This window comes from Clarias gariepinus, chromosome 15 (genome assembly GCF_024256425.1).
Source record: "Clarias gariepinus isolate MV-2021 ecotype Netherlands chromosome 15, CGAR_prim_01v2, whole genome shotgun sequence".
In the NCBI taxonomy this organism is placed as follows: domain Eukaryota; kingdom Metazoa; phylum Chordata; class Actinopteri; order Siluriformes; family Clariidae; genus Clarias; species Clarias gariepinus.
Genome location: NC_071114.1, coordinates 2,836,719 through 2,853,302, shown reverse-complemented (window position 1 = coordinate 2,853,302; position 16,584 = coordinate 2,836,719). Strand labels below are relative to the sequence as shown.

Genomic DNA, 16,584 nt, shown 5'->3' with positions numbered 1-16,584 from the left:
GAGGGACTTGATCTAAAACGAGCGGAACAGTCTCATGAGTAGCAGGTGTGCTTCTGATTATCCGCTGTAGAATATAAGAAAAGTGAAGGAGGAGGAGGGAGATTGGTGTTGAAGTCTAAAGGGCAGCATGAGGACAAAAATCAATGTTGGAATTTCTCCCATCTAATTGATATGGTCATAAGTGTGCGCATCGAGCATGAACCTCCTCTATACAGTAGTGTATGTCCCAACACCTGTATCACTGGCAGGCATCAAATAACATCTAATGACTTAATAAGATTTCTTAATTACTTCAATTAACAACAAAAAGCTTTGTAGATTGATCGTACTCATGTTCAGTAATCTTGTGAACCAGTGTAAGGATATACAGCAGTTAGCCTTAACATCTGGACTGAACAAGACTGAGAGGTGAACTGAACAACGTTGATCAGCAACTGAATACTGCAAACTCACCCGTGCTCACTGGGACCAAATAATGAAGACTTCATTATTAAATACACCTCTAATCACTACTGTATCAGGGCCTCTGCCAAATATGTAAATGTAAAAGTCTAACTTGGAGAAGGCGGCAGTCCCATTATTCAGCTCACCTGCCGGAGATTTGGAAAACTGGTTAGTAGGACCTGGCCAATGGGAACACATCCGCAAGTAAACATACGTCTGTGATAAATACATTTGCAAAATGTGTCACTGTGATTACTTTAAATAAGAAATATTAAAATATATTAAATATTAAAGTACAACATTGCTTTTGTTCAATCAATGTCTTTCCAACAACTTAAAATTAGTTCTTTATTTTTGCTGCTTAAAACCTTTTAATTTAGAATGCAGATGCAAAAAGAGATGAGTTAGACTGAAGGGATTCTGTTGGTACAGATGAAAACATTTATTGTGAATCATTACCTCAATTATTTAATGTTAAAGAGACGGTATATTTTTTCAGTGTACTAAAGGTAGAACATAGATGAGGAGCTCTACTTCTTTTATGAACGCCAACATTTACAAACTTAAACAGTTTTATGAAGTTTTATCTATTGTTTTTTTTTAACCAGCTTTGTTGTTGTTGTCATCCCAAACTACTTTCCAAACCAGCTTCTCTTTAGTTATTCTCTTTATATATATTATTAAGAAAATGCACCTGGCTGTAAACAAACAGTCTTACTTCTGGCTATTGGAAAGCTTCAACACTGGAGACTCCTTCCAAAAAATGTGAGCCAAGTCAGGTACTAAAATCTGATCCTTCAACAGAACTGAGATTCTGAACATTGTTTTAAAGTACTGTAATTAACACTATCCATGCTCGTTACTCCAGTCGTTACTCCAGTCGTTACTTCAGTCCTGAACACATATACTGTATATATTTTTTCTTTTTGTTATAAACCCACACGTTACTTTTAGGGCTAGCAGGGAAATCCTGAGCGCTCCCTCTGTCTTACTACACCAAATATTTAAATTCATATTCTAAAAATAGGATTTCCAAAAAACAAACTCACACTGTCCATATCTCAGGAGCCGGACAGGAAATCAACCGAAATGTGACTTAATTCCTAAGTTGACGTGACGGTTCACAAATGCTAAATCAAAACCTCCTGAGAGAAACCTTCACCATATCAACAACTGGATTTTTTTGGAGCTTCTCACAAAATCACAGCAGCTGTAATGTTATATAGAGAGAGAGCATTAATATAAAGGAACGCTTGTCTGAGCCGTGCTGTAACTGTATTACACAACCAGATTACAATGTTCATTTAAAAACCTAACATGCATGCTAAATACACGGTTCACAGCAAACACACACACACACACACACACACAAATAAGATAAAGGTCCTGAGCACACTGAAGGCGAGCGAGCTCGAGGGCACACAACACGAGCCATGCTAATTTCACATTTGAGTGAACATGCCTGAAATATTTATTAAACTAATTTCCATTATTAGTCACCGGTTATAAATCACGACGAGGCCGCCTCATTTTCCTCTACTGTAGGTCACATTGAACAGCGCTCGATTACAACACCATCATGCTGGTAAAGGGTCAAAAGGGCAGCATTATGCTCATGGCTGGTTTAAAAATGTGTGCACTATCTAAAGGATTTTTTTATTTTTTTTTTAAGATTTAGAACTGCACCAGAGTCATTCAGCAAGATCTTACTTGTTAGCAAATGCATTGCATTTTAGATAAAACTAAAGACACTAAACCTCTCGTAGCTAATGAACTGTATTTAAAGTACACTACTGTATATGGACAAAAGTGTTGGTCCAAACCTGTGAATTATTGAATTTAAGTTTGAATCAGGTCCCTTATACCCAGTGAAGGACAATCTTACTGAGACCAAGACATCTTGGACAATGCTGTGTTTCGCACTTTGTGGAAACAGTTTATTCAAGGCCGTTCTCTATTACACCATGACTCCGCCCCTATAAAGACGCGGTTTAAGAGTTCGGTGTAGAAGAACTCGACCGGCCCGAACACAGAACCCTGAGACCTCAACCCCATCGAGCACCTTAGGGATGAACTGGAACGGACGTTGTGAGCCAGACCTTCTCGTTCAACATCAGTGTCTGACCTCCAGTGTCTGAATGAATGGACACAAATTCACACCGAAACACTCCATAGTCTTGTGGACGTCCTTCAGAGAAGAGTGGAAGCTGTTAGAGCTGCAAAATAGAGATGGACTCCATATTGCAGTGTATGAATTATATGGACACAGTGTGAGTGCAGGTGAGGGCAAATACTTTTGTCCATATCATGTAGGTACGTTTTTAAGGTAACATTTTTTCCTTCTGTTTAAGACGTTCCATTTGACTTTCAGGAGATGTGATCTTAACATGATGTGACGTTAAACTGACATGCTGACCTGCTGGTATAGAAAAGGAACGAGCGTATTACGACCAGGGAGATTGACGCATTCGGCTCTGCTGTGAAACAAGCTAGTGGGCTGCATTCGTATCGTTGTTGAAGTAAAAAACTAAAACCCCTTGTGAGAAGCCCATTAATGACTGAGGTTGTAATCGCAGCTCCAGTTGGGTGCCACCTTTTCTGCAATGATTTATGAGCATCATGGAAAACAAAAAAACATAAACAATAAAACTTTTTGGGGTGTTCAAAGCCTTGTTGTAAATCTCCCTCAGGGAGATTCGACCTAACACACACATACACACATACACAGTCTCTCCATTTGCTTTCAGAGCATGACGAGTGTGTGAGCGGTCAGAGTTCCTGTGATGAGAACGCCATCTGCACCAACACCATCCACGGCCACCTGTGCACCTGTAAGCCAGGATTCATGGGGAATGGCACCATCTGCACAGGTAGGGTCCTCAGTCTTTATACACACACACACGCACACACACACGCACTCAAACAGCTACCTCACAGATGACGAGAACTGACTGTCTTCCTCTCGTCCTGGCCTTGCTTTCCCGCAGTATCTCTCACACTCCGAGGTGACTGAAGCAGGCGGTTCAGGTTCTTCTCAATGCGCGGTTTTTCTCCTGCGCGCTGCTACAGTATTAGCTCAGGGAAAGAGCTTTCAGTTCAGTGAAGTCTTGTGGAGATTGCAGGTTCTGTGTTTGTGCGCTGCATGGCAACGCGGCTGTCTCAGGCTTTCCCTGGTCTATCAGGTCAAGTGGAGTTTGTTAGATTCACCTGGCGGGATTGCATGGAGGTGTCTGTGGAGTGAGTGTAGGTGCACAAGGAGCCGTAGTATCATCTGATGCAATTTCCTGTCTCAAAAGAGCAACCAGATAGCAGGTGATGATGTTAAGTGCAATCTGCAGCAACAAAAGACTCGGCATGACGATTCCTGTTACAGAATTATTGTTGTTAATCTTATTGTTGTTAATATTTTGACACGGTTGTGTGTCGCCTCATGCTAATTAGCACTCCTGGCTATATGTTACATAAATCGTAATCCCGCCTCCGTCCTCACCCGGCGCTGTAACTTCCCACCGGTGCTGCAGCTTAAGCCGTGAGGAAAGAGTGTGTAGAACATCCAGGGTGAGAGCGGGGCAAGTTGCTCTTGATACAGTACGTTTTTTTTTTCTGCAGAGTGCACAAACTTCTGAAGCATTCGTCACTGTTGCTTCATCTTACCAAGTTTGAGGATGGTTGAGGTGTCTCAAAGCTCACTGCAGTCGTTCACCTGAACGTTCAGAGAGTGAAACGTCTCATCACTGTGAAAGAGACGCTTTGCGTTTTAGATGTGAATCAGATCACGGCTCCGGTGTACCTTGATGGTGTCCAAGCTCTAGTGAACCACTGGGATAAGTGCACTAGTGTAAAAGGTGATTATATAGAAAAATCGTAATGACGCAGGTTTCACGATGGGCAGATCCACTAGAAAATGCACCGCGCTGTGCTTTACAATCTATTGTTATTCTGCACAATCAATAATATAAAGTCCTGGATTGACGTGAACGTAACTTTCACTTTCAGAAATCTTTTTAACATGAATGCCATTACGAAAGCTCTCTAGTTCCATCCTGGTCTCGTCACATGGGACGCCCCGTGTGTCTCTTTGGGATGCGTCTGGTGTCTGGGGACGGTCTCACTCTACCATGAAGACGGTTCTGGGCTCGACTGGTGTTGACAGCTGTTTCTCTGAGGACTTGACTTGGCTGCAGTCGCTCGATAGTTCAGCACTGGAATTTTCCTACGAGTCTACCTGAGTCTCCAATAACTGCCTGGACTCCATATTAACATCAATTAACATCAACTGTTATACTGAACTGGCTAACACACCTAAAACACAGTATGAGTACAGATCAATCCCTGCTCTCTGTTTCACCCAGATGAGGATGGGTTCCCTGTTGAGTCTGGTTCTTCTCAAGGTTTCTTCCTATTACCATCTCAGATAATACCATCACTCATACACACTCACATTCCATACAAACCTAAATAATTCTTTTGATTGTGTGAAGCTGCTTTGCGACAATGATAATTGTTAAAAGCGCTATACAGATAAAATTGAATTGAAATAGTTTGGTCCAGACAGTTGGAGAGAGATCCAGGGCGTCTGCAGTGCACCGTTACACTCGTCTGTAACACACTAGGAGGTCATGCGTGCAGTTATAACACCAGCCAGTTACAGGAGCGGAGTGTGTAACCTCGGCTGATCTCAGTAACGCAGCAAAAGAATTCGGCCTTTTAGAGCCATTTAGCTTCCAGATCTGATGACCTCAGAAATAAATCAAATCAAATCAAGGCTTTTCAAAGTTCTTGGTTATTTATTTGCGTTTTGTTTGAGCTCTATGCCTGAGATTTGTTTCGTAAAATAGCTAACAGGTTTGCTCTGTGACTCTCCTGGTGCAGTAAAGGTAACCTTTATCAATTCCGCATCATCTTTGTAAAACAGGTTTCTGTCCAGAAGCGTGTATCATTTCGTTACCTGTGTGTTTCCGCACACAGCCCTGAGTGTTTATTGCTTTCTAACAACCGAGCAGGACGTAATCGACAAGACCGGTCCGTCAGAAAGCCGGAGAGAGCTGCGTGTTGTGATGTTGAGTGTGTTTGTGTAGAAGCGTCTCCATGTGCTGAGTGTAGACATGTGTAATTCTCTGATCACGGTGTGATGGTGGGTTTAGGGAGAAACAATGCAATTTTCTCAGTGTGTTATGGTGTGGGATTGTGCACCAGACTACAGTAATTACCTCCATCCCTCTCTCTCTCTCTCTCTCTCTCTCTCTCTCTCAGACAGGCAGTCCAGAGTCCTTTGTGTCATATAGCCAAGTCATTGTGATGTACAGGTTTAGTCCTTAAGTCTGAATTAATGACGTTTTGTACACAATAGTTTAAATCTGATATTGTTATATATATTTTTTTCTTTTATTCAGTGTTTTCTGTGATTAAGACTGTGTACAGGGGGTCAGTGGTTGAACCTTAACCCTACTGCCCAATACAATCCATCCACTGCAGCCTGGAAGAAGAAGCTGAGGGTCCTGCTGCTCGTAACCTACAAACCCACGTCTCCACAATGAACTCTTTCCCACCTTACAGTTTCTCAAGGTGTTGTAGCAGGTAGCGTCTCTGTCTCACAGCTTCAGCAATCCTGAGCTCGTTGTGACTGTCTGTGCACGCTCTTCCCCTTCACCAGGTTTCCTCTGGGTTCTCCAGGTTCCTTCCATCTTCCAGGAACATGCTGAGAGACGGATCAGCAGAACTAAATTCCCTCCAATTAACAAGGCTCCCCAAATTAAATATGCAAATGTATTGTTTTAAAATAAGAGTTATTTATTTTGAAGTCAGGGGAGGTAATCGTCAGCCAGGCCACAGATGGTGGTGTTGCATTTCCTGTTCCATGGAATAAACATGACGAGTCTTAACAGCAGGAGCTCGAGCAGCACCACGGCTGTGTGTGGATTTTAATTCCAATAATATCGCAGCCGAATGAATGAACAAATAAAAGACAATGAATCTGTGACACACGGAAGGAAGAAAAAATGATCAGAGGGAATGGAGAGTTTGTCCTGTTATAATACAGCATGTGTGTGTGTGTGTGTGTGTGTGTGTGTGTGTGTAAATACAGTGATGAAACCCTCTGTGCTGCTGACTGCTGACCTTCACAGCCTCTCACACCTGTGTGGACCACAGATTAAACCTCCAACAGAATCAGCACTGACCCCTCACACACTCTTATTGCACGTCCCTGGTCACATTCTCCGCAATTTATCAACGTCAATAAAACACAAGCACTTGTTTTTCTTTTAACAACATTTTACCAAGAGACATAATCCTGCTAAAGATGCACCTGTGGTATTGGACTTTACCTTCGAAAGGGAATGATCTGTTCAGTTGCCATGGCTGCACAAATCACGCTGATGTGAATCGGTACAGCTGTGTTTAAAGGGACAGGTCTTACTCCAGTAGCATCTCTATAGCGCTCCTATAGGAGGGGCTGGAGTGTATCCCAGGGGATATAAGACAGGGTGACAGTCCATTGCAGGGCACACAAACACACACTCACTCACACACTTTGGGAACGCTGATTATCCTAATCTGCATGTACTCTGGAGAAACCCACCAAGCACGGGGAGAACATGCACAGAACTCCACACCTACACAATCCCTAAACGGGAATCGAACCGGGCCCCTGTAGGTGAGAGGCTGCAGTTTTAACCACTACACCACCATGCTGCGCTTTCTCATGTCTTGACACATAAACACCACACAAATAGAAAAGAATGTAAGGCAGCGGTTTTTATTTTCATATTTTACCTGCATAATCACAAATGAATTTTGCATAATATCTACCCCTGAAATCTGTATTCTTTAGAGTCTTCCCAAAAAAAATTTAATTAATAATAAACTTTCTAAGTCCTTATAGATCGGGTCTTTGGAGCCTGATTCTGAAGTCTCAGGTCCATGACTGGTTTCAGGCCTTAATAAGAGTCTGGAGGCTCTCCAGCATTACTGAAATCTGTGTATGTGTGTGTGTGTGTGATTGATTATTTACACATGGGCACCCTGAAGAGCCACGTGCACACACTCAGACAGGGTTTATTTGTATGTATGATAAAATCACACGACCCCACTGAGCAGACATGAAACATGACGAAGTTAATTGGTTTAAATTTAAATCGACTAGACACGGTTCAGGAGCGACTCGCCGCTGCATGATGACGACTCGCTTTTTGTTTTTTTATTGAACCAGGTTGGAGCTGTGTGTCTCAGACTCGTGCCGTGCTGATCAGTGCAGCTTCTTATTCAAACTGCTTTAACTAGAAAGACGCTCAAAACACAGCGTAGCGACAGAGCAACACGACAGTCAGGATCATTGTGTAAAACATTTCTACAGGAGGTTTTATCACTGTCTCTGTTACACGTAGTCTGGGAAACACCTCCGTCCTGACGCTGAAGCTTGAAACTTTGACCCGTTACTAATAGTTCTTGCATATTATACTGCTATTCTGTAAGCGTACAGTATGTGTGTGTGAAGGACGTCTGAGAATCCTGTCTTAATTCACTAGGGACCGCTATGAGGACAGTAAGACACCTGCCACAGAGAAAAGACAGTTTCTCTGTCGCAGGTGTCTTACTGTCCTCATAGCGGTCCCATGTCTGATTTACGAATTCATGGTGTTTGTATTGATGACGGCGTGCCAGCCATGCGTTATGTCCACGTCCTCTGAGTCTTGAGTCTGTAATCGTGTTACTTTCAGGATTGTCAGGACTGGCCTGGACATGAGACGGTAAGGGATGTCTCGACAGAAGGAGTAATCGCCTGCTGCTCCATGGATAATCATTTTTAATTTGTCTCAGTTACCGTGTCCTGCTCCGCGCTGCCACTTAACCAAACCCCAGAGGAATCGAAAACCCAGAAATTCTTGAACGCAGCTCTTTCTTCCCATACGTCATGTTGTTTTTCCACTCTCTGAGTTACCGTGCAGTTTCATGAACAGTGAAAACACAATGATGCGCTCTTGATTCTACTCAAATATTAAAGTCATAATGAAGGGGATCGAAGCATCAAGGCGAAGTTCCCATCATTCCTTGCATCAGCAGAACAATTCCCCAAGCAGAGGCATGAGTATTACCTACATGTGGTTAGTCTTATGGTCATGTGACCCAACACATCGCTGTGAACACCATGCATGTGTCATGAACATTAATTCATTCATTTAAAATTGCACATGTCCATCTCACCGCTTATCGTAATCAGGTTGATGAAAGATGACAATAATGTGAAAACACACTGCGTAACACCAGCGTGCTCTGGGTTTTTTATAGCTGGCCGATGTCTGCAGGACGCTGAGCCGTAGTGTGCTGTCAGCGAGGAGAGTTTCGTAGCCCGGCCCCTCCCGCGTGCGGTGTGCAGCTGGTCACGCTGCTGAACACGTGCTGCGTTTTACTTTTCTTTGATGAGCGAGGAGCGGCAAAGTGTGTGTGTGTGTGTGTGTGTGTGTGCAAATGTAACCGTCTAACTGTCATGGCAGGGTAATGAATTTGAAAAGGTTTAGAATTCAGTTTTTTTTTAAACATCTAAACATCTAGTCATATTTGTACCAAATCTAAAAATAGGGTGCTAAGACTTTTGCACATACTGCACGAGTGTGAGAGGGATTATTACAGAACTAACCACGCAAGATGTTCTAAAGAACACTGCAGTTAGACAGAACAGATGCTAGGCACAGATGCTGAGCTAATTTGCTCATGTTAGCATTTGGCTTGATGTTACGTGATTGATTTTTTTTTTTTTCAGTGTATCTGCACGCAGGCATGAACTAATTAGTTTATAACTCCACTTTGTTTTTCTCATTGATTCTCATTGCTTTCCTGGTGGTTTGAAGTTTTTGTGATTTATTTATTTTCTCCTTTGTTTTGTGACTCACCATCTGGATCTGACTACACAATACATGAATCATATAAACAGTTATTGACTTATTCTGTTTATAATTAATTCACTGTAATGCTGATTTAGTCTAAATATAACCCTTTAACATTTAACTTTTTGGTAGAACACATTTTGAGCACTATATTATGTTGAACAAAAGGCTTGAACTTCACCTGCTTGAGCCATCTCTACCGTTCGGTTGAGGTATGCTATGATAAAAAAAATTCTACTATTTGTCACCGTATCTTTAAATGTGAGGAGTGTTCAACTCAAAGTGGGACGTTTGATTGTGTAGAATAACAGAACACAAAAAAACTCTCTTTATTTCTCTATATAATCCCCTGATACACTAATGCACTTATCCCAGAGTCTCACTAGTGCTTGGACACCATCAGGGTACAGCATTTTCTCCGAATGCCGGAGGCATGATTACCCTCATGGCCCTTTCAATCGCTTAATATCAGACCAAGAAAAATTAAGAAGTAGATCTAATGTGCAAAAAAAAATGTTCTGTTCCACCACCACCCAAACTTAGAACTTAATGTGATTTTTTCTGGGTTTTTTTGTTTGTTTGTTTTTTATCTTTTTTGAACATATATTGATACTTTTACCATTGAGCAACATCTCAACCGTTTGGAAGAGGCCTGTTCTCGGGTCTGTTAAAAATAAACATTGATTATTGTTCTTATTGCCCCCAGGGGGAAAAAAGTGAAGATTTTTTCGGTTTTTTTTCCGGATGTTAAGGGGCGCTCTGTCCCATACTCATCGATCTGGATTCAGGAGAAAATACTTTTCCACTCTTTTTCTGAAGCTGGAGAAAAATATCATCTTGTGATTATTTTTCTGGCAGGATGGTTACTGCATAGAGCAACCAAACTGTATGAGCAAAGTTGGTTTATTCTCAGCATTTTGTGTTCAGCTGAAAAATAAAAAATAGATTTTTTTTGCTCTATGAGTCTTAATGAGCTTTTCATACAGAAGTCACATATTTTCAGCAATTTTTTTGTCCATTATATTCTTGGCCGGGTAAAATGTCAGTGATGTCTTTCACACAAGGTGTGTGTGTGTGTGTGTGTGTGTGTGTGTGTGTGTGTGTGTGTGTGTGTGTGTGTGTCTCAGTGCCGGTCTTGCCTTTACAAACATAGTAAAACCACATCAGTTTGCCCCGGGGCCGTCGTATAAACCCAGCAGTGCCCTGTAGCCAGTGTTTTTAGCCACCAGCTCCAGCTTCCTGTCAGCCATCCTACTGGGTTGCAAAACAAAAGAAGGAAGCATGAACACTTTGTTATTAATGGCTGTCTCCTTTGAGATGTGGACCGGGGTATAAGTATTGGGGTCTGGTTTATCAGTGATCTCACTTTTCCTGTGTTAAACCATATCATCACTAGTCACTTTTTTAATTATCGTTACAAGTAGTGTTGGTACCTCACAGTGCCGGGGTTCAGACGTTCTCTTCCTGTTTTCCACATCACAAAGCTCTATTTTACCATTTCCATGTGTGTTTTATTTAGTTTTTGTGTAGCATGGATACAGTGCTGTTTGATTCCTTCATGGATGAATGATCTCTGTTAGGCAAATCTGTACTAAATCCTCTTGTCTTAACAGCGTTTGAAGTTTTTATTCCTCCGTTTTATCCTAGGGGGCACAACATCAGATCATTTGATCCTCAAGATCTGGTGCAGGTTTTACTTCAGATGCCCTTCATGTTGCAACCCTCCCATTTTCTACCTAGGCTTAGGACCGGCACTGTGGCTGGGTTGTACGGAGTGTAGAGTTAAAAGTCTCGCCCAAGGACCCAACAGTAGTAACCCAGCGGTGGCAGGGCTTGAACCCCCGACCCTCTGATTAGCAGCCCAGAGTCCCGACCGCCTGAGGCACCACTTATTAACCCCAATTATCATCACCCCTGCATTTAGACCCTTCTGTAACCGGTGTTTTTGAGCAGCAGCGAGTCATCTTAGTTAATGCTTGATTAGACTGACGAGTGCAGCACAAGGACACTGAGAGAACTGCTCTGTCCAAAATCTCTCCAGATCCTCCAGGGTCCTTCATGGCCTGTGATGCCCATAACCGAGCATCTTATTAACTCCATATGTACATACAGCGTTTGTGGTTAGTAAGAAGAAATGATGTTCTAAATCATTTTGACTTGGTGACATGAAACTTCTGCAAGTCTGACTTTACCAGCTGACATTAAATGAGATCGCATTAGACTAGAACAGTCCCTTCTGTCTAACTACTTCAGACATCTCCAATGGTGTTAACTCAGTGCATCATTACGCGCTTATCTAACGTACGCCAGCTTGAGCTGATGAAGTATGGGAAATCAGAAAGTCAGTAAAATGTTCAACAAAGAAACATAAAGCAGAACTGAAACGCAGCTAGAGACTGAGGCAGTTGAAATGGTATATCATAGAATAATGTGTGACTGTCTCACATAATAAGCAGCCTGAATCTCTCAAGCAAACAGAACGACAGGAAAACAAATAGCAGATGAGTTTCTCACAAAGCAGCTTCTTATCTCCTGGCTGTTCCTCTCACTGAGACACTAGCTGAAATGTATGTAATGCTAAATGTCTTTGTTACAGAACTGAACAGATATATACGCACCCAGAAGTAGATCAAATCTAATATAACTTTTAGTGACCAGGTTAACCTGTGGTCACTGGAGGTTTCAGAGGCTGCACTAAGATGTTCCACATGGCCACCTAAAGCTGTAAGAATAGTTTATTTCAGTCTGTGCAGTTTTTATTCAATAATAAATAAGAACCTCAGAAGAGTTCAGTCAGCTGATCAACATGGACTAATGGCACTAATGGACTTTGCTTTGATTTGCGACCTAATTCAATGGAGGAAGGTGAGGCATGCCTATAACCTGATCTGAAGGTTAGACACCTGGGGCAGATCTCATCAGCTGCCGTCTCGGCCAAAATAAATCAACATTTCTGAGGTCCTGAGCATGAGACCAAGGAGTGAGAGATCATCCAGACCTCTCACTGGAGATAAATCAGCTCTACGGATCTGCACTGGACGCTTTAGGTTAAAAAGAACTTGTGCAGTTCTAATAGGAGACTATTACCGTAACTAGGGTAATACATTTAACAGATTAAACACGCCCAGACGCCACCTATACAGCATGGGAACGCATTGCATTGTCGGCCATCTTGGAAACTGTGATAGTAAAAGAAGTTGTGAGAAATTTACATAATCACTAAAATAAAGGTACAACTTAAACACATCAGACTAAGTCAAGTGGATCGGTATATTCGTTTTGTAAAATCATATTGTATATTTGTGTCAAAGGCGTATAAGTCTTTGTCGGACTTCAGAACAAATCCGACTTACAAACATGCTTCTGGGACAGAACTTATTCATAAGTTGAGGACTAACTGTATTAATGTTTACCTACATTTACTGCAACTATACTGGTTATTTTTACAGTACAGTTTAGGTATTTTTCGTGGGGTTTTTTTTTGGTCGTTTTTTTTTTTTGTGGGGGTATTTTGTGTAAGATTTAGTGAAGACATAGCACCATGGGTCCCAAGAATGTTATCAAGGACGGTAGCAAAAAGAAAACGGAGCCATTTTTGGTTTTTAAAGCAGCTGGTGCCAAAGGGAATCATAAGTTAAGGTTAAGTGAGGTTTAATGTCTATTTATTTCATATTTTACTTCATTTACATGTCTTTTCTAAATGATTGTTTTTAGATGCAGAAATATGATTATAGTGTTTGAAATTATGGTGTTGGGTATTGCGTTGTGTATATGCGCTGTATAAAAGAGTTTTTAAAGTTTTTTTTTTTTTTAAAACAGCATGTTCTCCACTATAAATCTTCTCAGATGTAAGTTAATCTATTCGATTTAAAATGCCTGAGTAGTCACTCGATGCGGAGCTCATCCATTACTTTTTGGCAACTCCTCCTTCGTTTGCCTCTAATTTTATTCACTTTCAGGCTGTTTGTTATTTGTGCCTGTCACCTGCTAAACTATGATATGTGATTTTATTAACTTCAGTCCTACGCTCGGTTCTGATCCGCCTTTAAACTCGCCATAATCGTCCTTTCACTTTGGACTGTTTGTAGGATGTAGGATGGAAATGAGAGGTTCTGTTAATTACAATAATGGCATTCTTCATCATCATAAGCTGGTATTATGGAATGAACTTCCAGATGGAATCTGAGGTGTGTGAAAAAAAATAAAAAATGAACGTAGAAGAAGCTAGACGTATTGATCAGAGCATCTTACTGTGTGTGTGTGAAAACATCAGATCAGCTCTGGGCTGGTAAAGGTGGATCTGTGCAGGTGTAAAGCTGATCATGGAGACCATCTCGTAAGTCTCGCACCATAGACACCAATCCCCAGGACTTTCCTGTGTGTCCGCCGCCATTCATCTTTCTTCTCCTAGACATCTCTCTCCTTCACCCCTCTCCCATTTGATTTGCATCTTCATTGTCTGAACATCAGTGTGTGAATAAGTGCTGATTGCTCTGTCAGTCCTGCAGCAGTTTGTCACACAATAATCACAGCCTTCACTTTCCCTCCACGGCGAGGAAGAGAAAGGAAGACCTCAGATAATTTTTATTACTATACCATTTTGCTCTGCCAGTAAGCGTCAACTGCCTTCCCATCATGCCTTGTGCATCACTGCAGCGAACAGCTGGACAGTAGTGCATTTAATATGTGTATTATAATGCATAAATAGTCCCGTACCGTTTGTTGTGACTTTTCTAAGGTGGTGGAGGTACTGCCCAAAAAATCCTCTAGCCTTAACATGGGACCAACTTTGACAGATTTTAGAACAGAGCAAGAATTTAGTTAAAATATAAAACTTACCACATTTAAAGATGCTTGCAAGCTGTGTCAGAACATACCCCACAAGAGGGTTATAGTTGTACCCCTGGGGCGCAAGAGATTTAGGCCCAAATTTACCCTATTGACTTATAATGGTGAAGGTTCTCCCTATTGAAACAGGAAGTGCTCACAGTTGCATTTCCTGCTCTGGTAACTTCAATAGGAACTTTGAAACTAAACCTACAGTAACAGCGGGCTCAATTTACTCAGGCAACCAATCAGTCTCTTAGGATCATTGTGAAGCTGTCAAGCCCCGCCCTAGCAACCACTTTAGAGCACCTTAGCAACCGATCCTGTGGATTCTTTTTTATAAAAGTCACAGAGGTCCCGAGTTTTGACACGGCAAGCACCGCTCACATGTACTTTTTTAATTATCTCTAAAATAACAACACAGCCCTGACAGTCAGCCATTCCAGTTAGCTATACAGTAGCAGATGTAATGCAGCTGGTCCCTAATAGAATTTTTAACTAATAGGTTACGTTAAAATCACCCCTGTACAGTAATGTTAAACATTTCATACATGGGGCTCTATGGCATTGGACCAGTGGACATTCGAGGAACTGCAAGGTTTTTTTTTTACTTTCAGGTTAGTGTCATCTTTCTGAACCAGAGGGTTCCCTTGTTCACACCTGTTAAACAATATGTATACAGTGCCTCTATTTTCTTAAACAAAAACGTTATAAGCATGTTATTTACTTTTGTTAAAGCCTGTCAGTAATTCTGGAGGCCAGTCTATCATTTAGGGCTCTGTTTTCCTCTAACACCAGCGCTTGTTGTGGTCCAGCGACGCTGCTTTGTGCAATCTTTCTAATAATCTCATGTTTGCTTGATGTTCTTGTTTCTCCTCTATAATCCGACTGTCTGGTTTCATCATTACTGATCCTTCTGCAGTAATGACTGTCTGGCTCACCAGCACCGCTCTTGTGACAGAAGGAAAGGGAATACTACTTTCTGTGTTTGTTTTTGTTGCTCTACAACAAAATTCCTCTCTGACATCATAAGTCCCCATCAGTAATCATTTTTTCACATCAGACTTATTAGCTCAAAAATCCCACAGTAGAGTGACACCCGGACTTCCTGTGTTGATTTAAGGAGCAGAATGATGATCAAAGCACCGTGAATCATACACAACATGACATCATTACAGATGAGTACTGCACACACTGCAGAAAAGCCAGATCTCTACCAGAGCTTAAAGTCCAGATGTAGATCTGGCTTCCTGGAGTGGAACAAGACTCCAATGGAGTCCATCCACGCATGGGTGACATCAGATTGTGAGATTATAAACGCCTAGATTTGGAAGCACAATCTCACAGACACAATCAGAAGAGTGAAAGCGTAATGTAAGGCATGAATGTTCTGCTAGACATTGATGGGATTAGTGATAACTGAGGAACACTAGGATTGGAGCTGCCTGTGGTGTGAGGTGTGAGGCGGGAGAAGACGGCACGTGTCGAGTGTGATAATTCTAATAAAGTGCCGACTTTAAGAAGATCGTTTCGTCTTTGAAGTGGATTTTGTATCATTTCATCATCGGTTTGTCTGCAAATGAAACAAAGGGGGGAAATTACAGAGACGTTTTTAACCTTGGGCTTATGGATAGTGCACACCTAGGAGTAAAAAAAAAAGGAATTAGCACGTTTATAAAGAACAAAACAGTCACAGTAAAAACAACAAAGGAAAAAATTATGTACACTAAAACGCACACTATTTAATTCAATTCAATTTTATTTGAATAGCGCTTTTAACAATTGTCATTGTCGCAAAGCAGCTTTACACAATCAAAAAAGAAAATTATGGAAATTTGTATGAAATGTGAATCTGTATAAATCAGAATGATCAGATCGTCCCTGATGAACGAGCCGAGGGCGACGGTGCTGAGGGAAAAAACTCCCTGAGATGGTAATAGGAAGAAACCTTGAGAGGAACCAGACTGAACAGGGAACCCATCCTCATCTGGGTGATAACGGACAGCAGGGATTGATCTGCACTCATACTGTGTGTTAGGAGGCTGGAAGTTCAGTATAACAGGAGATGTGGAGAAGTTCATATGGAGTCCAGATCGTTATTGAAGGCTCAGGATCGTCTTCAGGGTAAAGTGGAACCGTCCCCAGTCACCACACACATCCCAGACCTAAGGCAAGTCTATTTACAAAAATGTTTGGCTAAATAAATAGGTTTTTAACCTAGACGTAAACACTGAGACTGTGTCTGAGTCCCGAACATTACTTACAAGGCTAGTCCATAAGTTTGTAAGAAGAAGCTCCTGCATCCTTTGATCGAAGTAGGCGTGGCAGATCATAAGACTGAACTCTAAACACTATTTAAGAACTCTCAGGACCCTCACCTAATTGTAAAGGAAACACTCTCATAGTAGTTACTAGCCTTGCGCTGTGATCC

General features: G+C 41.6%; 1 protein-coding gene across 3 annotated transcripts in view; it reads left to right on the top strand.

Moving 5' to 3' along the window:
- The window catches only part of LOC128543324 (protein kinase C-binding protein NELL1-like), a 209,475-nt gene that overhangs the window by 161,521 nt on the left and 31,370 nt on the right, over positions 1–16,584 (top strand). For all 3 annotated transcript variants that reach the window (XM_053513714.1, XM_053513713.1, XM_053513715.1), the window contains one exon: positions 3,192–3,314. In XM_053513714.1, the coding sequence (XP_053369689.1) occupies positions 3,192–3,314 (123 nt within the window). The remainder of the gene's footprint in view (positions 1–3,191; positions 3,315–16,584) is intronic.